Raw genomic sequence first — 25220 nt, forward strand, 5'->3', positions numbered from 1 at the left:
CAATATAAGCTAATCCACACTCGACGATGCTATGAAACACTTTCCGAGATATGTCGCGTGGTAATGCGGAGGGATTACCTCCCGCGGGAGGAGGCTTTAAAGGTCAGGGGGCGGCCGCGTGCGCCACGGTACCTGACGACGTTAACCTTTGCCGCACTTGCTGATAGTCAGTAGAAAAAATAAGCCAGTTATTTTTTTTTCACGTGCAATATATAAAGAAGCAAGGAATAAAATAACTGCAAAGCATAATTTTATTTATTTTGTATTAAATCGCAATGTTTTAATACGAGAAAGAAAAATACATGAAACGTTAAATTCGTCTTTTAATCATATGCAGCATAGCAGCTGTTTCAGTGTAAAAAATAGAAAAATTAAAATATTTACTGGCGATAACTTAGAAAGTATCGTGATAAATATATATCATGATACTTACTATGTACTGGCTCCGATTAGAAATATCCAGCAACGAGGCAAATACAAGCCGGATTCGGGACGAAAGATTTCAATCGTTGTAAAGGTCATAGGTCAATATTTAGTTGATCGATATTCGTGGGTTCAAGGAACGTTGAGGGATTCCGAATCAAGATAAATCTTATATATACTACTTATATTAAAACGTACGCGTAATCTCATACTATTGAAATGTTTCCTTCAGTCTTGATCTAAATTATAAAAACGAAACTATATCAGACTATGTTTGTATTTATTATAGATACACATTGCTATATTGAACCACAAATTTATTCGTAAATTATTTAACTTACGTCACGCATATTAACAATTCAGTTATGTAAAATATGCCTGAAGTATTATTTAGAATTAACGCACGTTTGACTTTTCGGAGCATCATTTACCAGCTCTTGATAAATATCCATTAAGAGCTTAATATGCATTCATTATAATAATATTACAAGCATGTCTCGCTTTATAATATTGTTTATATTTGAATCTCCATATTGTTAGGTATTTACTCGTTGGTTTTATTTTAGTTGTTTGATTTGCTTAATCTTCTTGCACCTTGTCTGTATTATGAGTACTATTCTCTAAATGTCCAATTATTGGGTAATCTTCTTTTAAAAAGGCAGATAAATATTTGAACATGTTGCTTCTAGGCAGATGTAGATGATATTAATGATATTTGTCATCATCATCAACCATGAAAAAATTCGCCACTGGAAATAGTACTGATCCTAGATTGATTGAGATCTGATTAGGATCTTGGATCGTATACATCTTTTCGTTTAGTTGGAGCAACTAACTACTCAAAAGCTACGTCTTAGCGTGTCACCTTATACGTCCACAAATAAAACTACTCTAAACACATAGTGACAAAATTTCTCATTTGATCAGAATACGAAAATTTTGTTACAACAATACTTACTCTTTCATTCGAGGAAGTCAAAATGGGTTGTCGAATAGCAAGTAGGTTAGCGGGAGCACAATAATGTGAGTATGTACATCGTTTGCAAGACGCCAAAGCGACAATGGCGCTCGTTCCTCGAATGACAATAGGAACTACCACTCAGCATATTGCTACCGTTGCAAATGATAACGCCTCATATCGCATCTATTGTATGATTTACATCCTAAGATTTAAAGTATTTTAATGTTTGACAATGTTTAATTAGTCGAATTTGTTATATCTATTATTTTGTTTTCATGATATTTGTTTTTAACTCAAAGATGATTTACATTTGATAGAAAATACGAGTATAAAAAAATATTTATTTTATGTAGGTAATTTTCTTTTAAAGATAGAATAATACAAAGTTTTCTCTAAATAACTAATGTTAAGCTCCTTATTAAATTTGTGTTAATGTGACAAATAGTTAAACTAGAACAAATGCTTGATGACGTAGTTAGTGGAAATCTTGAAGTTAGAAAACAGCCTTGCATATTGTAAGATAGTAAACTCAATTCCCACTAAAGAATATTTTATTGACAATACGAAGTGTTGTAATCTAAAAAAAAAAAAGAAAATTGTTATGTTCTTAAAAATTCTTGAAATGTACCTTATGATTTCGTGTTAAACTTTTATATTTGTTTATGTTTTACTAAAAATACTTAATGAAGTACGAGATATACTTATATATTTTTTAATTTAGCGCATGCAGTTGTACCATCAAATCTTATTATTTTCCATCATTCTGTGTTTTTGGCCCGAATATCAATTTTTCAAAATTTTGCGACCTTCTACAAATAAATTTGCTCACCCCAGATCTCCTTCACCACCAATGCGTCCTTCATCACCTTCATCACCAATGCGTCCTTAGTAGTGCTTCAGTAGTAGAAGATAAGACCTAATTCTGCCATGCTGTCCACTGTGCGTCAGTGGATAGTAATCAATGATGCCTATATTTAATAAAGTGATATCATGCACAATTGCACATATATTTGTGTACTAATGAATATGACATAACTATCACTCTTAACGAGAATAAATTTCCAAGCTAGGACTACATATAAATACAGTGTCCGCTGCCATTCTTGTTAAATTAGTCCGATTTACTCCGAAATAATAATTTTGTTTTGTTACTGGCACTTACTTGCAGCCAGCAAGTCTTGGTTTTCATGCTTATGTGTAAAATATCCATAGAGTAGATAAATTTAGAGTACATAACTAGAGTACTGGTGAGTACGGTGGATGACGGAGAACTTCCATACTCAGCTCTTGTAACTTGGAGACCGTCTGTTGTGCATTATAAGGTCGCGCGTTGTTGTGCAGGAGTAGCGGAGCCGAGCGATTGACCAAAGCTGGTTGGAGACGTGTGAGCTTCCTCATTATTGTGCTTAGTTCTTCACAGTAAACATCTGCAGTAGTGCTCATGCCATTTGGTAAGAAGCTGTGATGAATTACACTGGCGCTAGACCATCAAACAGTCACTATAACTTTTTTAGGGGTCATTTTTCGTTTAGAGCATTGTTTAGGTACTGAACCAGAATCTAACCAACTAGCTGAACGGTTGTGAATGTCGAATAGAATCCATTTTTTGTCACAAGTAAAAATGCGATTCAATATGCCTTCGTTTGTGTGTCTTTTGAGTAGTGCAAGGCACGTCTCGATATGTATTTCGCGCTGGCGTTCATTCAATTCGTGAGACACCCATTTGTCGAGCTTCTTTACCTTGCCAATTTGACGCAAATAGACTAATATTCGCTTCAGCCTGTAATATCCCACTACTGGGTATAGGCCTCTTTCCCAATTTAGGGAAGGATAAGAGCTTAATACACCACGCTGCTCCAATGCGGGTTGGCGGATATATTCCCTACTATGAGTAATGATCGCTATCAGGTGTACATGATAACAAACGGGACCAACGGCTCTCCGGGAACGTGCTCTCCGAAGCATGGTGGGGAGGCCCACAAGGACTGCACAGACTCCCAGACCACAGCAAACACCTGTATGGCCAATACAAATGTCATGTGCGGGGATCGAACCCGCAACCGCCAGCGCAACCGGCACAATCCATGGCTGTGACCGTTGCGCCAACGCGGCGTCGGCGGACCAATATTGTTTTTATTCAATTCAGCTGTCTCCACAATCGCCTTTAATTTGTCATTGTCGACCAACATTTTCGGCCGACCACGTGGTTCATTTCTTAGGTCAAAATTTCCGGAACGATATGAGCAAACCAATAACGGGTGGTACGATCGTTAGTAGTGTTCGCATCGTAAACGTCGTTGCTGTTGCGTGCTGCTTCTGTCGCTTTGCTACCACGACGAAACTTGTACTCAATAATCACTCGAATTTTTAACATATCCATGATGACGAAAAACGTACAAATGAGATGTAAACAGAACGCTAACCACTAAACAAATGACTAATTATAAAAATAGAACTATATTTTAAAAATAAAAATAATTTGAAATTCGAGTTCTTAGCGATTTTTTTTAGTTTTGAAATAGCCAGTACGACGAAACGGCAATTTCATAGGTAAAAACCTAATAGATAGTTTTTGATTTACGAAGAAAATAATATTTAAGAACGTTATAGAGAAATCTATGTTTAAAAAAGAAGATTTTTTATATTATATATCAATTTGTGATTATTAATTGTGTGCAATATTGTCAAAGCATATTAAAATTTTCAATTGTTAATTTAGTGTATTTTTTATTTATTTTATTCTTGTTACCCGAGCGGGAACAGATAAGCTTGCGGATGCATTGGTCTTATTGTTTCAAAGGTAGTCGGGAGTCCTTAAAGCAGTAACTATAAAGGCTTTAACAATAAAGTTAAATCGATAAAGTTTTATTCTTACTTGAATATAAATTAGCTCACGACTTACTGCAGTGACATGACCGCTTACGGTAGAATCCTCTTATCGCCATAAGCCTTTGCGGAAGTGACACTTTACACTTTTATATACGACATTATTACATTTTCCACAAACTACTATTATACTACTCGTAATACTTTATACTTAAGCTTATTTTTTATTTTTGTAAGTAGTGCTAAGCGTTTATATTACGTATTTTTATAGTTATATTACATTATAATTTTAGACGATTTATAATTTTTATTTTAAAAATTTAGATATTTTATAGTCAATTTATAAAACCATTTCAAATAAAAATTATACACATTTACCTATAATTAATTATTAATGTAAATGAAATTTATTTTATTGGATTCTTACCATATTACCACGGAGAAAGCTATGTTCAGGTCGTTCACATTTTATGTATCTGTTTAATCGTATTAATTGTAAGTTCAGATTTGATATATTTTATTGTACTTCTTTAGGTTTTCTTACTGTCATAATTATAGGACTATTGTAGTCTTCTTCTCTTTGTAATCTTTACCTATACGGCTCTTTGTTACAATTTTAAGCTTTTCATTTAAAATAACAGGTTGTATAGGCTAAAAAGTGAGCGTTAGTACTTGAAAAACTCTGTAACTACAAAAAAGTTGATTAATTGTAATTGCATATTGAATTTCAGAGAATTTGATGAGATTTTTTTTAAGGAACTTTGTTGCTCTATTTAAGAAATTAGTAAAGATATTATTAACATCAACTTTTAGTAGCGCCTCTAAAAGTGGATGTTAATGATTTGTAATCTGTGTGTTGTTTTTACTTGGTTCTTAACGTGCAGATTTCGTATCGAGATACTAATTTAGATATTAAGCGGCAAAAAATTCCTCTAAAATCTATAAAATGCAGAGTCCGCTTGATCTATTATTATTTGTCTTATTTTTATAAAATAGAAATGAATTATACCGGAAGTAAGATATTATAAAAAAGAAGAAATTGGATTGTTATAACATATTTTTTCGGTTTTTTAAATCAATATTTTGAAACCGATCAAATATTGTATCTAGCTATGAAGTAGGATTGAGTGTATCAATATTTTAATATTTTCAACAGACTTCAGTAATATAGGACTTGGATACAATTTTCGTTCAACTTGCAATCTTTGCTAGTAGGTCATGCAACCCGACATTACAATGCATCTCAAAGCGCACTGAAAACGATGCATTGACGTTGCGTTCGTGAAGAGCTAAAAAGGGTATGAGAACAAAATGTACACTGAAATTGAAGCGAACATGCCTTTTTAAAGTAACAACCATGCAGTCGATAGATAGACTGAGTTTGTTCAGGTTAAAATTAAGTACGTGTTCATACAATAAAATTCAAGGTTCTCTGGTCGAAATTTTGTGTCCATTTGTTAAATAATAATTTTAAAATGAGAAGCGGGAAAAATTAGGAGCGCAGTGAGTAACGTGAGTAACGTGACAAATTATGTTATATTATAAATTTTTAAAACAGTGAGACTTTAAAAAAAACACATTTTGAGTGTTTTTAAAAATACAAAATGCTAACAAATGAAAAAATTAAGTTTTCTCGTAAATGAACGGTGATTGAGAACGCTGTATTACTCTGCGTCATTTCGAGTTAAAGAGTCACGAGTACGAAACTATGTCGTAAAAATTACTATGCAGATGCTTGAATTTAACCACCACCATTGTATGTAGCTTTAAATATATAACAAGCGCTATAACATTTTTCAGGTATAAAAAATGTTTGTATTTACAGCATCGTTTATTTTTTATAGCTACTCGCTTTAAGCTTGCCAGTAATGGAGCAGTAACAGAATAATCATTTTTATTTCAGAGTTTTAAACATTTTCACCCTTTTGCACAAATTATTTATATACTTATACTCTGCAAAAGAGTGAAAATTTTAATAAAAAAATTAAATTTATTTAAAAATTAATTAAATTTAAAAAAGCTTATTATTTATTATTGATTTCATTATGTGTCATAAATTTACGTTATTGATTGCGCACTATTGCCGACACATTTCTCCTATACTATTTTCATGGAAGAGATCGCTATGAGTTATAAGGCTGCCTTTGCATACTTATGTATTTGTTTTTGTATCTAATGGTTCTAAATTGTATCTTCTTTTTTTGTATATGATAAAGTTTTAATAAAATAAAATAAATAAGCTCATTACTTATAATAATAGCTTTCAACTCAATAGCTTTCAACTCAATAGCTTTATACTGAAAAAATAATATGACTACAAAATATAAAACGTTAAATGTTTTTTAATACTACATTTAGGCGTATTAAGAACGAAATTAGAATTTAGCTAACACTTTAAACGTAATGTCGTTGGAACGAATTTCGGAAATAGATTAGCGTTGATAAGATTTTAACAACATGATATTTTAACACGGTTTTTTACACATCTCGTTCATTAGTATCAAGATTCTGTAAATCAAATTACTCAAAATATTTAAAAAAAAATGAAATTTTACAATATTGTAACTACATATTTACAACACAAAAAAATATTGATTATTATTTTGCGACGTTATCGTGGTCAGCAGATTTATTCGTTGTCATATATATTTTTTTCTTTTACCGTTGAACCCTGGTTTGAACAGAAAACCTAAGTCTAACATTGAATAAATTTCGAATATTCCAATTTTTCGAAACTTAATGCTGACAGACTTAATCAGCTGATGCTGCGCTTCTTGGCATGCCAGTATGTATTGCCTTATTGTCATGTCACATCTTAAAATTTCTGTGACTTTCTTTGAAGTACATGTTCTCCATCTATTATCACGTGAGCTGCATGGCATCTTGAGCTATGTCGGTTAATCTGGTTTACTGAATTCGACACGTATCGACTCCGATTTATGTGAAATACTTCATTTTAAGTTTCTTTAGAAAATTTTGACAAATCATTGACAAAAAGTGTTTTTATTTAATTACTAGTTGACCTCGAAAACGTTATTTTGACATATATGTTATTAATCCCCTTAACCCCCCTCACTTATAAATTAGGAGTATGAAGAAGGAGGAATAGATGTTGGCCGATTTTTAGACCTACCCGATATGCACACAAAATTTCATAAAAATCGGGCCAGCCGTTTCGAAGGAGTATTTTAACTAGCATAGTGACACGAGAATTTTATATTATATAAGACCACCAAAGAAAAAACAATTAGCAATAAATCCACGAAGTTGTGAATCAACAACTTTGCTACCATAATTTAAACTCTAACTTAGCCTTGCCGTGGCCGCCTGAATTTAGTATCGGATTGAATTCGGTTTCAGGAAATTGTCTATAAATACATTTCGAATATTAGGAGTACGTCGTAACCGTTATTGGACTTTGAAACTACATTTACTTCAATGAATTTATTACACTATCAGGGCTTGCGTTTAAGTTAAACATTGATAAAATACCAACAGGATGTTATGAAATTTATTTAAACATACCTTTGTGTGGTTTTTATTATTTTACTACTTTTATGCACGACTTCGTTCTCTATTCCCAAAAACACATCAAAATAAAATTACGTACTACATTTTCTAAATCTCTACCTGAATGTTTCTTTATACTCCGGTTTTCGAGTCAATAATGTGGGTCACGATGTTTATAATTTCTGGCACAGCCATAACCGTAAAATATTTACAGGACAATTTTTTAAATATTACTTTAAAGTTGATAAATTACATCTGAGGAAACATTTCAATTTTCTACTCCCAAAGGAACTGTGCTAGATTTCGGGATTAAGAATATCCAATATTCTCTAGCCCATAATATGAATTTATATATGCAATCAATTATTGGTAAATATGGTAGCTCTACAAAATTATTTCAATTAATCAATAATATATAATTTATGTTCAATGTCCATAGTTTTACCCGTTATAGTTTTATTGTAAAAATCCTACTAATATTATAAACGCGAAAGTTTGTATGTATGGATGTATGGATGCTTGTTCCTCTTTCATGCAAAAACTACCGAATGGATTTTAATGAAAGTTTACTATAACAATATCTTATACATTAGAATGACACATAGGCTATAATTTTTAAAGATTGTGTGTGAATTAACCAAAATATAACGATAATTGTCAAGTAAGTCGGAAAAAATCTGCCAACTGCGAGCTATTCTAGCGTGCACTGCAAAAACTGTAGAGTTTACACGTATAGGGTAAAACCGGGATAGATGCCTCACTTTTTGAAATAGCAACTTAATTTTAAAAATATGATTTTTATACGAATAATTTTTATTAATGTAGCTAGCTCAATCCTTTATGTTGAATTATGACTATTTTTTTTCAACCTAGCCAATGCAGATTAAGCAGAAATTAGCTTTTCGTGAACCCTTTTTTTTGAGGATAGATGCCTACCTATATGGATAGTTGCCCCACCATGAAAATAGTGAGTAGGATAGATGCCCTTTAAACCGTGTAAACGAAAAACCCAAACCAAATGTAAGGTAGTTCTACTCCTAAAACATCGAATGTCTCCAAGAAACATGGGCCATAGTAATGAAAAAAAATTTGTGTTTTTTATATCTTTTAATTGTTATAATTAGAATATAATTTTTAAATCACACAGATTACTATACCTAATTAAATTTTTAGAGCTTTTGTTTAACTAAAATATAAATTCTTAAGTTTCAACATGATATATATATATATATATATATATATATATAAATTTAATTAAATTTTACAAGCATTTATTCAACAAAAGTATAAATTCTTAATTGTTGGTCTAAAATATTCATATCAAGTGTCAACATGCACATTGCACAATCATACTTTCTCATCGAAAGCTGACTGTAAGGTTTTCTATAGTCCAAGAACATAATAATTATACATATAAACTTACTCTGTATATGGTGAATGAAGGGATAGATGCCCTAAGGGCACCCTAACCTATACCTCAAAAAATCAGGGCAACTATCCTTTGTGATTGGGATAGATGCCCACGTATTTTTTAAATAAATTATAAACAAAATAGCATCTATTTACAACTATATGCAGACTCAATGACCCAGTATATAGACGTGATAAAAAATATAACGGAATTTATTACTATTTATAAAATTATACAACCTTAAATACTAACCTTTAAAACTTTGACGTGTTTGTAAATTTCGCCACGGAGACATTTACACACACGATCCAAACGTGTCCTTGCCACACGAATATCTGTGGATATCTGAGGTACGGGGTGACTTCGACTCCTACTTATGCGATTAATTTTTATTTGTGAGTTCGGGATGTTAGGTTTTTAGAACATGAAGCATCTATCCCACTGCGGCATCTCTCCCGGTTTTACCATATAATGTGGAAGAGAAATGTTTAGATTAATTAGTCCTAAAAAAAGTCCTCATAGCATATATCTATCTTTTATGAGTAAGCAATTATCGCAAAAAAAAGTGAACCATAAATACAATAAAAATTGATAATATATTTCTAATGCACATTTGGTAGTAACAAATTGATTTTTATGTCGCAGAACCAATTTTGATGAATTTGGTATAAAGATAGATATTAAGAAGATAATAATCTACTCGAAGTACTTACTAATCCTGCGTAGACGAAATCGCGGGTAGCAGCTAATAATATATATGGCAAAACAACGTTTGTTGGGTCAGCTATTACATAAATAAAATGGTTTTCGTTTCTGGCTACAATAAAAATACGCATAAGATACAATTAACTTTTACAATAGACGATATAGAAACTATAATACAAAATATAGATGCAGAATATACTCAAAAATATCTTTAAATATCATAAAATAGAGTGTGTTCCATTCATGTTATTTACTATAAAGATAATACTTTTTTTATAAAATGTCGCATTTAGGGCTCATGGAGTGGCTTTAGAATGAATGCGGTATGTCGAGGCGATATTAAAAGTACCAACTTGTGAGTTTGATTGAAATGCAGATATTGGGAAGTGCGGTTTGTAACTGATCTTGAGGATGTATCAATTGCTTTAATTTGAGAACATAATACTTTATATTATAACTTTGTACCATTACCATAGGACTACATACATTTTAGTTTCGGTAACAGATTGTTTTATTTTATTTAATGTTTACATTTTTAAAGCTTAACATTTTATTGAATTTTCTTGTTAGACAACAATAGTTTTCTATAGTTTTAATCCTCTATCTTTTTATCTTTTAGTAATTTAATATTGTCTAGTGGAAATAGCAATGCATATATAGGTATATAAATTGGATTACTTTGTAATATTATAAGACAGGAATATAGTAATTAAAAGCTAAACCAAAGTGCAGTGTGATGCTACATTTCACGCTCCAACAACCTGTGTAATAAGTTGGGAGCAGAGAGCTTAATCAATATTATCTAGGTTTTAACGTTTAATAACTCTGTTATAACTAGTTCTAAAGAATACGTAATGAAAGGATTTTATTATGTTTGAAAAGGTGGTACACTATTCATTTTTTCAAATGCTGGTTTTAATTTTGATGATCATAATGAAATAACTGAATATTAAACTTGAATAAAAAAGTAGTTAGTCACTAACTCTTTATAATAGGAAGTAATTGCTAGGAAAAATGCCGTCCATTTTTTTCATTATGAAATGTATGTAAGTTGCATTTATAATTTATTTATTCGTATAATTAATGATCTATGGTTGTATACCTACTTAATTGATGAAGACTATATTTTTCTGGAACTATAACATAATAAAAGAAAAATATAATGTCTGGCTAACGATACTTGTTGTTTAAGGATTTCGAATAAAAATTATCATCATTCTTACTTTAAATTTTGTCTACAATATGATTATCTTAAATTAAAATCACTTACAATGGAGATTTACGTTACCCTTAATGTAATAAGTTACAAGGTAATGTAACATTATTATTTTATGCTTTTCTTACAAGTACATTATAAATTGTAACTGGATGACGTTACAGAGGTAAGAGATATTTAAAACAAACGTTATGACGTTTATAAGAAAATATCGAAAACAATTTTTTTTTAATTTATTAAGTGTCTATTTTTAAAATATCTTAAATTGTGTTTCAGAAGGTTTCCACAAAATTTCAGTCATGTTTTGTCTTATTAAAGTGTATTAAAAATACTTCGCGCTGTGTGTAAAACACAATTAAATTATAAAAAGTGATGTCTGTATAAAAAAAAGTACATAAGAAAGAAAAACTAATAGCAGACATCTTGATAAATATAGGAGTGGAAGCCAGGAGAATAGTACTGTATTTCCGTATATAAGTTACGCAAAAACTGACCGAAATTGGTTAAAGTTTTCACAGTTTCAGTATCCCCTAAGTCTAACTTTTTTTTACTGTAGGACTAACATTTAGGTCTAAATTATTAGACACTGATTTTCTTCTGATATTTATTTACGTGCAAAGAAAGAAGAATAATTTATTCTTCCAATTTCCAAGGTTCTGAAGTTCGGCATAAAGCAGGGTGCAGCTAGTATTATTATAAAAAGTGTTGTCTCTTTATTACTTGTGAATTATAAATATATATAATGTTATAATAATAATAATAATTAAAAAAATGTAATTTAAACATTTTTGAATAAATGTAATTTACTTAAAGCTAAGATCTCGACGACACTTCAATGCATATAAAGAGAAGCATTTGAGATTGTTTTTAAAACTACAAGACTTTTATTTTTATAAAACGAGAAAAAAAGACTTCCTATAATTAAATTAATCTTGCCTTCACTATTTCTCTTCGAAAAATAACTAAAAGAAGATTACTTTCTGGATTGAATCCAATTCAAATAAAATTGTATAGCTTCGTACGTAGCTTTCTCTTATGGGGCACTGCGTTCATATCATTTAGATTTTACATTTTTAATTCATTTCTTGAAAGTACTAAAATTAATTTAGCAGGTTATTTTAACAAATACTCAGTTAATTGACTATGCCTAATGAGAATTCAAATATTTAGATAGGTTTATAGTTGCTATATTATACTAAGGTATATTATATACAAAAATCTTTCAATTTAAAACATATATTTCATTAAACTTCGTTTTTATTATAAAGTAATTCGCAAACAATTAAATATGTATATATATATATATATATATATATATATTAATTTAATATATTTAAAATTCCAACTACTTAATTTTTTTGATGCTAAGAAGAATGAGAAATTTATTTGGGACCGAAGTGCTCTTGGATGGAGAGTATCTAGATTAATGTCTAAAGATTAGATAGGTCGAGGGTTCTTGATGATGTAAAGTAGCACTCGTGACGAACCTGCAAGTGTTAGATGAAAATAAAAGGTCAAAGCGACACTGGGACTACAGCTCTTTATTATACATCTTCCAAAAGCGGAACTGTATTATCATGTGTGCTTTGCTGCATTCCAAAGTGACCGCCTGAGGCTCACGCAGGTCTGTTTACTTGACTAGGAAAGCGTCAGGAGGTTTCCTTAGGTGCAATGTGTTAATAGAACGAGGATGTGAAATTTTTGGAATCTCAGTTATATTTTTCGGTTCAAGATTATATTTTTGATAATTATGCTATTTTTGTGGAGCTATGTTTAAAGTGAAACGTGACTAAAAGTTTATAGTGCTAGACAGTTTTTTTTTTTAAATAAGAAGAGTACCTACTGATTGTGAGTTTCTTTGGGATTCTTTTTTGCAATTTCTATTTTCAAATATGTAGTAGCTACATATTAACAATAACTAAAATTTTTAAAGACTAAGATAGCTAGGTTCAATTCGTGAAATCTCGATTAGGAAGTGATCTTTAAAAAAATTTAATTTGATTTTTAAGTCATTTCACTTCGCTTCAGCCTATCGCAGTCCACTGCTGGACACAGGCATCCTCGGGTCCGCGGCAAAAATGACGTGAACTCGTGTATTTTGCCTATAGTCACCACGTTGGGCAGGCGGGTTGGTGACCGCAGGGCCTTTGTCGCACCGAAGACGCTGCCGCCCACCTTCGGCCTGTGTATTTCAAAGCCAGCAGCAGGATGGTTATCCCGCCATCGGTCGGCTTTTTAAGTTCCAAGGTGGTAGTGGAACTGTGTTATCCCTTAATCGCCTCTTATGACACCCACGGGAAGAGAGGGAGTGGCACAGATTTTTAAGTATTTGTGTTAAACTAATCTTAACGTTGTTTTAAACAAAGAGAAAATAAATATAACAATGAAAATAGTGTCAAAATTATGTAGTCCTAATTAGGCTAGGTTTAGGATTATTAGTCACTCAAAGTAGGAAGGGACTTTTAAGGCCTGCATAATATTTTTTGTTTGTCCTTTTATTCACTGCAAGTAGTTAAAAGTTTTTGTAAACTTACTTTCACTGTAGATTTAATTGCTTGAAGGATAAAATCAAAAGACAATATAACAGTAATCTTATTTATTGTTGGTACTTACGTCTATTTATACAAATATTTCTAAGGTAACTATTGTATTTAACCTACTACGTTTGACTATGGACACATACGCATCCCGTTGAACTCTAGGTTTAGAGATTTATTCTTATAGATCATTAGGCAGTGATCGTTTCATATGAACGAAATAACATTTTTTTGATTCCAATTTTTTTCTAACATAACATAATTATATTGTACTTCAACTTAATTTCGTACATAGTAAATATTATAAAATAAATAAGTTTATTTTATTGACGCAACCTTCCAGATAATTTCCAATATTGAAAATAATTAACAAGCGATTTTTTTAACGTCTACTGACCAAATTCTTTGTAGAATTTTTCCTTTTGTTAGAAAATTAAATATTATTATATAAAAATAAAGAAATCGAAATTCTAGCACACTATGTCGGTATCACAACAAAGCAAGCGTTTACTAGCATAACATTGCATTCGACACGAATATGAGAATTCAATGAATCTAAAATATCGACGGAATTGTACTAACGATATCCGTATGTACTATTTATAAGATTGTACAGATAAGTATTGATTGCACATCATAAAAATATTTTATATAAAGAATTGTAGATATTTTATTGCATTAATTGTGACCTTCATTTAGTACTAAAGGCTTTCGAAATAAAATTTAAATTGTGCCTTTGATGCAATGTTAAATTTGTTCATTAATCAGTTCGAACTTCGCAAATAAAGTATGTTTCGAAGGAGCAAGGTGAGTCGTTCCATTTCAGACCCTTGTCGTCTCTGTTCCATAATTCTAGGCAGTTTTCTTCTTCACCGTTCTCGTATCTGAAGTTGTTGGGCTCGCCGGCGTTCCAATTGACGAAGGTGAGGGGCCTGCCGTTGGCCATCCAGAAAAAGTTGCCTTCTTCAGCCAAGTCTGTACCTGATGTCCAAAAGTGTTCGCGACCGTAACCTGGAATTTGAAAAAAATAAATAATATATTTTATCAACAGTCCAAAAGTTATTTTAAGTCCCTTTAACAATTTTTTGGCTATATCGTTCAAAAGATTTTAGAATAAATTTTAACAAATAGAATAAAAAAAGATCTTAAATGGCTACTGTGCCATCGGTTATTTATTTATAATATTAATTATAATGTTTATTTGTAATATATATTAATTATAAATAAATAACCAACGGAAAATACATATAATTAATTGGTTGTTATAAAATGAAATAAAATCTTTTACGGAACTTTAGTATTTTTCTCCTTGATCCAAAGGTTGTTTATTACACAAAGTTGCAAGTTATTGAAAGCTTTATTAAATAGCATTTATATTGGAATTGATATGTATTGAGATTTTTGGAAACAAATTTTATTTGTTTCATTCGTGATTGGGGTGTTTTTTATTGATGGACTTTCAAATTTAACTTATGTATATGCAGCAGCAGCGCAAAGCAGTGTGTTCATATCGTCCTCTTAATAGTATAAGAGGTAATGCTTTATCGGGGAAACATTAAAAAGATTTTTATATGTATATAAATACACAACACGTCACGTTATTTGTCCGCGATGGACTCCTAAGCTACTTAACCAATTTAAATTCAATTTTGCACAGATATGTAATTTTGTCCATTTTAAAATATAGGCTATATTTTATTTCGATATACATATATAATTATTATATTTAAAAAATACAAGGTGGTACGAAGTTCGCTATAATAGTTATTGGTTAATACCCGACTCTCTGACGTATTTCTCTAGCCGGTCGTTTTCTTCTTGTGTCGAGACCGAAGCCAGGTGCATGCCGTGGAATCTGCAGTATTGTTGAGCTTTGAACCAATTTGCCTGGAAAAAAGAATAGTTTGTTTTGAAAATAGTTTAATTTTTTTTTTTATAATTTGGCTGATATATTAATGAAAGGAATTTGCCTGGAAAAATCGGTAGAACTATTCTTCCCTATTGATTTATAGGCTTTATAATTAAACTTTAAAACTGTACGACATTATTTGATAATTACATCATCTAATCGTTGATGTTACTTTGTTAATTTATGTCACATATTATGGATTCATTTAGCCTGTTTACGCTACAGGTACAGAGTGTGCCAAATATGTCGACATACATCAAGAAAGGTAACCCCTACTTGTTTAAGTATGTTATTTCAATCGATATAAAACAGATTAATTAGAGGTAAGAATTTTTCCTTGCGAAAGACATCGCATTAAAGCATCGTATACTAGTATCGTATATGCGATAAATAGTTCTGGTTGCGAGATCGACGAGATAATTTTACTCAACAAATTTAATTACTTTATTACATTATTTTTATTTATTTCTTGGTCAAGTCATTTGGTATACAAATATGTTATCTTTGTTACTAAATTTAATTTAAAATAAAATTTAAAATAAATAATTTGAGTAAACTATACCCAGTAAGTGCCGTGTAAGTGTAAGTATTTCTAAGTTTTTAGTTCCATACAGTATAATAAAATTAGTTACTAAGCGCTACGTTATTAGTCTACTAATATAAACGTTAAGAATAATTGTCCAAATAGCATAAATATACAGGGTAAAGTCGTAGCATTTTGCTTGTATTTTAATAAATATCAAATCGTCTCCTGTCACAGGCTGGGAAAGTGGGTCTCATGTTTCAACGAGTGCTTAATATGTGCGACTAATGTTGTCAGCTGATATAACCATATCGTGCCATAATACGCTCTAGTGCATCGTTTTAACAACTATATTAGTGTGAAAGATAACACGTGTAGTGTGCAACCTGTTTTAGACACTAGACTTATTGCAAGTTGATTGGCTATAGAATTTCATCAAGTTGAAGTGGTATAGATTATCTAAAATACTTCGCAAAGAATGTACTTATTAGTTGCATAAAATACGGTGCTGTATTAATTACACTACATAATTTTTAAAATGTGCATAAAAATAAATGATTAAGTAATGACAAACACATGCAGATTAGAAGGGGAGACTTATGTATTAAACTTAAAAGAATGAACAGTTATGATTTATTATTTATGATAATTTTTACGTAAATAATAATACTGTAATATTTTAAAAACTAAAATAATTTTCGAGTAATTTGTTACCACTTTCTAGATTTTTACAAATTACATTTACAAATGGATAGAAGTGTAATAATAATATTTAATAAGATGAAATAACCGTCGAACGATGACTACTTATTATATAACTACTTATATTCTGAATTATAGATAAATCTCATGTTTTTTATTTCGTTTAAGAAATTAAGTTCCTAATTTATCGGTAAAATTATTTTCAGCTTAGCCCTAAATAAGTATAAATTTTATAGAAGGAAAACCAGCTTTAGCTTAATTATAGCTTGTGATATAAAGTGTACTTATGTTGTTCGTTACCAAAAAATAAATATAAACATATTTTGCCCATATTTAAAAATAATTATATTTTTTAAATATTTTACTCTTAATTATTATATATAATGTTACGGTGCAATTAAGTTAATAGTTTACATTAAATAAAACAATATTTAGTGTTTTAAATTAGGCAACAGAATATTACGCGTTGTTTGTTTTATGAATTAATTAACTTCACACGATTGAATTGTCACGTTTTCGTACGAAGCAAAGTTCTGCATTCTTCTCCGAAAATATATCTAAATATAAAGGTCAAATACCATACGTATTCATTACGATTCAAGGTAGAAACTAACAGTCATTTTCACGAATGTACTTATGAATCATCAATCTTCATTGAAAACGTTTAATAGCTTAAAAATAGTAAACGTTTGTTTGATATTGTTCATGGTTACATTATTTATATATACATATATAGATCTAGGTATATATAATATTTATTATTTATAGTTGTGTTCTTTGTTTTGATTGATTAAACCGACTTGATGAAACGATAGTATTTTTAAGTAGACGAAAATCCTGGGTTCACACGCTATAATATTTGTTTTAATTTTTTGACGACGTGTTGCGCTGGCTATCATCGCGGGGACGATCCCCGCTAATTACAAACATTAGTATTGGTCATATAGATGCTTGTCGTGGTCTGGGTGTTTGTGCTTGTGTATTGTGTGTGTTTCCGGACCCCCGACACAGGAGCAAATCCTACTGGGAGCCGTTGAGTGTGAAGCGTTTTTACTTAAATATTAATTAATTACATTATATGTTATATCTGTATATGTTTCTTCTACAGAATTAAGCGTTCTTATGATGAATGAAGTAACAAAAGTAAGAAGACAAAAATTCTCTCTACTTAATAAAATGAACATGGATATTTATCATGTATTAAATTATTTATTGAATACTTAATAACACCAGACATGTGTCTGTGTTAATTCTATAGAGTAAGCCTTCCGATAATTAAAAAATTAAGAAACCAACAGTATCAAAGACATAAGAGGCTTGTACCCTTGTTGATGCATATGTGGCATGTTTAAAGTAGAAGTCATCATAATCGCTTCTTTGATCAAAACCACGCATTTTCTGTGTAATAATATGAATATATATTAGTAGCTGACCCCGCAAACGTTGTTTTGCCATATATGTTATTAACCCCCTTAATCCCCCTCTACTTAGGTGGATGAAAAATAGATGGTGGCCGATTCTTAGGCCTACCCGATATGTATACTAAATTTCATAAAAATCGCTCCTGGAGGAGTATTGTAACTAACATTGTGACACGAGAATTTTATATATAAGAGATATTAAAATAATATAAAGACATATTAAAATATTTATTACATGATTAATCGCAGCAGTAGGTACAGACGTTTAAAATAATTTGAAATATTTAATACAATCCTCATTTCTCATGTCATTAAAATTTCGCAATTACGCGATCACAGTGACGAAAATGAAAGTTATTTGAACTCACAATGGTTTTTTTTTACACTTTGACATCCGCTTTCTGCAATTAGAAAACTTTGTTTTTATATTTAAGGCAAAAGTTTTTTTTTTTACATTTATACCGGTAATTATAATGCAGTGTTAGGTGATATCTGTGAACATATCGTGTACACTGTTTCAGTTGGTGTAATACCTATGAGATGTGTGGTGTCGGGAGATAAAAAAATCAATGAAAGTAGATTCTCAACTGATCATGTATTAATGCCCTGAATATGAATAAAACAAGGGTTCTTTCAGTAAATTTACAAAAACGTAGACACGTCATAATTAACTTTGACATTTACATACCCATTGATGATAGTCAACATTTATTGAATTCAATTGGAATGAATCAAGTTACAAACACTGCGTAATCCAAAACTCTTATCTCTCTTAAAGTTTAAATACGATATTCTTTTTCTTAGATTTATACATACGTCACAGGTTTACGCGCTACACACATTTCTCACAGTTTTGGATCTATAACGACTTTAATTGTTTTAAGTAATACAAAAATAACTTTTTTTTTATTTACGTTCGAAATTTAAAAAAAGGAAATAATATTAAAGCACCCTCATATTATTCGCGTTTTTATGTGAGTACCTACCATGGTAGATCAGTGGTCAACATTTCTTTGTATCTGTTGTTGTAGTGGTGATTGTTTTTCAAATGTTTGTCTAATTCTAAGGCACTCGTGTCATACGTATTCATAATAGTTTTCTATTATTAACTAATGTAACTAAAACTTTATATGAAAATATCGAAAAAGCGTCAGTAATTAAAACACGATTATATGATAATTTAAAAGTTTTTCGATTAAAACTTGCATGAAGGTATTATACATGAGTTATATTGTATAATATTTATGAGTTATCAAGTGTAAAATGACAACTTTCGAAGCAACTTGACGATCACGATAATTGTATCGTGATCGTACAGTGTGCCAACTTTAACAAAAATTTGCATATTTACCACTTCAACTTTGGCCCGTTATGCGGCTATAATGACAATACAAAAATATACATTTACTTAAATATTGCTTATTAGTTTTATATTTTCATATTTTTATTCTTCTGTATTAAATTTGTTACGCGCTAATTATTTTCATAGTTGTCGGTCAGTCATGGCATGCCACGGTTTTGGTCGATGACGGAATAGTACCTACTCACTTATTTTAAGCATTGTTTTACATTTATTTATAGGTTGGAAGAATGTTTTATATAAAAATTGCTTAAGTATTTATGGGAATTAGATTGTCGACTTACTTTGTACTGAAAGAAATAATGATTTGACATAAATTAAACTCGTTAAAATAGCGGTGTGAAATTTTAAACGGGTTTTAATGAACATTTTGTAGAAAAGGGTTCATACGAGAATTCTTTAAGGCTCATTCAAAATTAAAAAAAAGATAGAGGTCCTATATGATTATCACAAAATATAAAAGGAATCTTAACATTCCAAACGAGAAAGACAAAAGGTTTTACAATTGAGAGTTGCAGAAGCAGTAACCACAGTGAAAGGCATACACTTCATTATCACACGATATGATGTTATTTAAATGGCAAAAATATGTAATACATACAAAACAATAAGAAATGACATTAAAATATGTAAATTTAGTGTAGAATTATACTTGTTTGTGAACTATAGAAGTCTTTCCAATAGATAAACTCCGGCTGTTAGTGGGAACTTTTCGATAAAGATGCAAAGCATTAACTCGTTACTGAATTGCTATAGGCTACTGAATTAATTACTCCATTCTATAAAATTTACAATCCACAAACATCCTCAAAAATGTTTTAAATTATATTTTCGTATGTAGATGGATAACATAAATAAAAGTCTTAGAATCTATTGCGATAGGAATTAGGAAATTCATTGTCTAGATGATGTATTTCGAAAACAAAGCTAATTGTATTGCAAATTTAGTTTCGAAATAGCTTTACATACTGATTTATGATAACATTACTTGCAACTGGTTCAAAGTAAACAGAATAATGAGAATAAAAAGAGAATAAAAATACTAATAAAATCTTACACAGTGCATGAAGTGGTGTATTTTCATAACTTCATTAATTACGTTTAAATAATAAACGACGTAATTGAACACTATTGTTACTTAATGTTTAACGTCTTACGTAATTTTATTTCGTAATTTCTTTAAAATAATGTCAATACGTATGTACCACAGTGTATATGTTCTATTGCTTGACAAAAGCCTCTTTTCCTATTAAAGTTAGGGGTTAGAAATAAATGCACTAGGTGTTCCACTATCTCACCTATCTTATCATTTACTGTGTGATCTTGCTCTTCTGACTTTTTAAAGTAGATTAGATTTATGTGATTGTCAGTCAGTCAGTCACTCAGTTAGTTCAGCCTATTGCAGTCCACTGCTGGACATATAGGCCTCCCCAAGTTCGCGCCAGACATCCCGGTTTTCCGCAATCCTCATCCAGCCTACAGCGGCAATTTTAAGTAGATCGTCGGTCCAACGGGCCGAAGAACGTCCCACGCTGCATTTGCCAAGACGCATTATGTGATTGTGCATAGAATATTTTTTCATATTTTATTTATTTGAAAGACCTTTTAACGTTTAATTAAATAAACTATTCCAATAAGACCTAATTTTAACGCTAGCAATTCAATCTATAAACAAAAGTAATTATAATTACAAGTTGAAACCAAAATTAAGCTCCATCATTAATGAAAATTCTGTAATATTCTCCTGCAGTACAACTTCTTTGAGATCAACCGATTAGAGTAAGAACAATTTTCTCGGGTCCTCAAGATTACCCACTGATTGCGTTGGCTTTCTGTTATGAAATGTAATGTTCAATTCCAGTAAATAAATATCATTTACTTCTGTAATATGCATGTCAATGTAATTTTATACGGAAAAATATATTTATGGAATATGAATTAGAAACAATGCCGTTTTTTTCAACATCAAAACTAAACATCGTATTCTCATGTGAAAATTATATATTAAGGATTTTTATACATATTCATATAGTATATATTTAATAAATACTTAGTCGTATCACTGAGTATGTGAGAATAGAGTGTTGTAATAATATAACAAATATAGAATAGTTTTTTGTTTGTATAAACGACCTTATCTCAGTATTTACTGCATTACAAAGAATGAAAACTTATGTAATTGCACATATTTAATAACAATATATATATATATATATATATATATATATATATATATATATATATATATATATATATATATATATATATGTATTTAATAGGTAAATTACGTCAATATTACGTTAATTACGTCAATATAGGCGGTTCAATAATACGTCAATTTAGGGAAATATTTTAAAATAGCATAAAGAAAATAAGACATACTTGTAAGTATTGTATGTTTTGATCATACGCGAGGCGTGCGAATCCTAATTTGTTCTGTGACCATTAACTGGTCGTATTTTTATTATTTCGTTGTTAATAATGTATTAAGTATTTTACATGCACTATCGCCTTTTTGCTTGTTTCGTTATGATTGTTATTCCAACCGACTTACCATTTAGTATTTTGCTCACAAATATATTTTTAATAAAAGAAAACGAAAATTAGTATCATTAAAATATATTTTATTCATTATATATCGATATTCAACGTATCTTATGTGTTGCGAACAAAGACAGCATTCAATATACTTTCGAGTAAAGCGTAAATGATACAACCCGAAAGTTGTCCGCTGTTAGACAAAGAGTTCTTGAAGATAAGAGATAGGTTGAAACTTAATCCACTACATTACAGAGACACTACTACAGAGAGTAACGTTCGCTATCAGATGTTATTGTTAACAAGGACCGTAGGCTTTAAGAAATCTTCGAGGCATAGTGGACGGACGTGGTGAAAGTTAGCATACAACGAAATATTTTTATAAATCTAGTTTTTTAACATTTTCGTTACTATGAAATGTGGTTTGTTTGATCATTTATTTTGTCGTAAGAAAAGCGACACAAGTTCTACTTTGTCTTCATTCTTCAGAGCTTATCAAACCACGTTAGCGGTATGATTCACGTATATCAGATAGTGTCAGGTTTTTAAAGTTATTATTAGTGTTATATAATAAAGATACCAAGATGTTGTAGTGTGTATGTACTTTTTATCAGAGTGTGAAAGCTAAAAGAAACGATGGAAAGTTTTAAAATGGGTTCTAAATATAGAGATGATCGTAAGTAGTAGCAAAAGTTCTATTAACGCGGGCGGTCGCAGGTTTGACTCGCATTCAGAACATATATTTGTTACCTCTACAATTATATGTTTTTGGTCTGGTAAAGAGAAATTTCTAGCAGGTTTTCCCTTCGTGCTTTGCAGATTTCGTAAACCATTTTACTGGCTTTGTTATCATAAATACTTGATAGCGATCGTTACCTACTATAGGCTACAAATGATCTGGTAATTATAAAGTAACGTTAGATTTTAGATTTTTTAGTTATAATCCGATTTAGATCTACACTTTCTCTTATAATAAAACCTCTTTTTATTTGTTATGCCCATCTCTAGGACATTTATATATTTATAAGCAAATATTCAAGCTATAAGATAAGCACTAGTTGTAAACTAGTTATGCTAATCAATTGTTTTAATTATTAACCATCACTTGACTTCCATCGATCCGTCCATTTAAGGGCCGTAAGTACTGCCAACTGTAATAAATACAATAAAAAAGAAATGAAAAGTTGCCATACTTAATATCCTTTCCCGTTAAAATAAATAACTATAATATAATACCATAGATTAATTTAAATTTACAAGTGTAGAGGTATTCAATTTTGTGTCTATAGTTTCCGTAACATTTTCCAGCATCAAATTACATCCGATTCAACGAGAGAAGCTAATTTTGTGTTGTATGAAAATTTATGATTTGTAAGGGCGGAAATATTTACGTTTTAAGAGCCTGAAGATTACATTTTTAATCTTTAGCATTAATTGTCTATACTCGTAGAGACGCAATATTTTAATATGTATTATTATTTCTAAAATTATAATTTAAAGTGCATATGTAACAAGAACTTTTTCGTGTCCCACACATATATTTTCGTGTATATATTCTCATTCTCCGGAACATAATATTTTCAATTTTTTAATAATTAAGTTAAGAAATATATAATAAAAAAATAAAACGTACAAAGTATGTTTTTGATAAAACTTTCCCTTTAATTATAAAAGTTTCGTAATTAAGAACCAATGAAAAATTTTTGTTAATGAGAATAATTCTTCTCATAGTATGAATAATATAATTTATTGGAGATATAATTCAATTGTTGCATATGCTATAAAAATAGAACTATTAATCGTAACATGCATTAAAATATTTATTAAAATATCAATTAGCGTCAATGAAATCAATAATATTTTATTTATTACCTGTCAGTAAATAAGAGATTATAAATTTAGATTACATTATAGTGATATTACAAAAGTCATCTATCCATTGTTGTAGGACCAGAAGCATTTTTCGTTCGAAATGTTTCGTTCAAAAGAGAAAGCTGCTAATCGATCAAAACACGCGACTTGTGATGTGTACGCGCAATGCATAACTTGTGACGTCTTACTCAATGACATTACACGCGTGTTATTAATTTTTATGGTTATTGAGTGTTATATTCTTATGAATCTTTTAACCCAAATATCACAATTTTTAGCTACACTAATACGCAAGAAAGCCGAATAAATCGATTATGAACAGTAAGAGGGAAAAATAAACCAAAAAATCAAAAAGCCTAAACATACTAATTTTTTAAAACTTAGTAGCATAAATAAACGCTTTGGCAATATGTATTTGATCAACATTAAAATAAGTTTAAGTTTTTAGTGAATCATTACAAAGTACGTCATAAAATTTGTACAATGGCCACGTTATTATTTAATACAGGACGTTAAGAAAACGAGGTCAAAAAACTTCCGGGCCAAATATATGAGAATGTATGAACAATGAAAACTGTAATCTTTTAAATTTATCTACTACTAACGATTACAACACTTAAGATGAGTTACAACTCGGAGGCTTCGGACTATCATTACAGCCTATACAGTCCACTGCTGGACATAGGCCTCCACTAGTTTACGCCAAAAATAACGTGAACTCATGTGTTTTGCCCATAGTCACCACGCTGGGCAGGCGGGTTGGTGACCGCAGTACTGGCTTTGTCGCACCGAAGACGCTGCTGCCCGTCTTCGGCCTGTGTATTTCAAAGCCAGCAGTTGGATGGTTATCCCGCCATCGGTCGGCTTCTTAAGTTCCAAGGTGGTTGTGGAACCTTGTTATCCCTTAGTCGCCTCTTACGACACCCACGGGAAGAGAGGGGGTGGCTAAATTCTTTAGTGCCGTAGCCACACAGCACTGGCTTCGGACTAGCATTATTTCAAATGTCAATGTATTTTTCTTTTATTTATGATCAGGTCATATACGTAGTTTCGAACCAAATATACAAGTCGAAAATTTGTAATGAAATTTTAATATATCGACTGTATTTTTAGTTCCGTATTAGCTAAAGGAAAAAATATTTGAACGCAAAACACATTTGTAAATTGATTATATTTAGGGTTTAATTCGCATCGCTTTTAGTAAATATCTACTAAAGGAATGAATTAATAAAAAATTAAGAAAAGTTAGGAATAGCCTACTAGCATGTCTACTACATGCTAAGCTTGTAATGGTTTTCCTCAAGTT

At 30.5% G+C, this 25220-nt stretch overlaps 1 protein-coding gene across 1 annotated transcript in view; it reads right to left on the bottom strand.

Moving 5' to 3' along the window:
- Nucleotides 1-13633: 13633 nt before the first annotated feature.
- Nucleotides 13634-25220, bottom strand: part of LOC123659407 — a 50058-nt gene continuing 38471 nt past the window's right edge. The window contains exons 5-6 of the mRNA XM_045594623.1: nucleotides 15368-15476; nucleotides 13634-14600 (exon numbers count right to left, since the gene is read on the bottom strand). Of these exons, the coding sequence (XP_045450579.1) occupies nucleotides 14350-14600; nucleotides 15368-15476 (360 nt within the window). The 3' untranslated portion in view covers nucleotides 13634-14349. The remainder of the gene's footprint in view (nucleotides 14601-15367; nucleotides 15477-25220) is intronic.

This window comes from Melitaea cinxia, chromosome 14 (genome assembly GCF_905220565.1).
Source record: "Melitaea cinxia chromosome 14, ilMelCinx1.1, whole genome shotgun sequence".
Lineage (NCBI taxonomy): Eukaryota > Metazoa > Arthropoda > Insecta > Lepidoptera > Nymphalidae > Melitaea > Melitaea cinxia.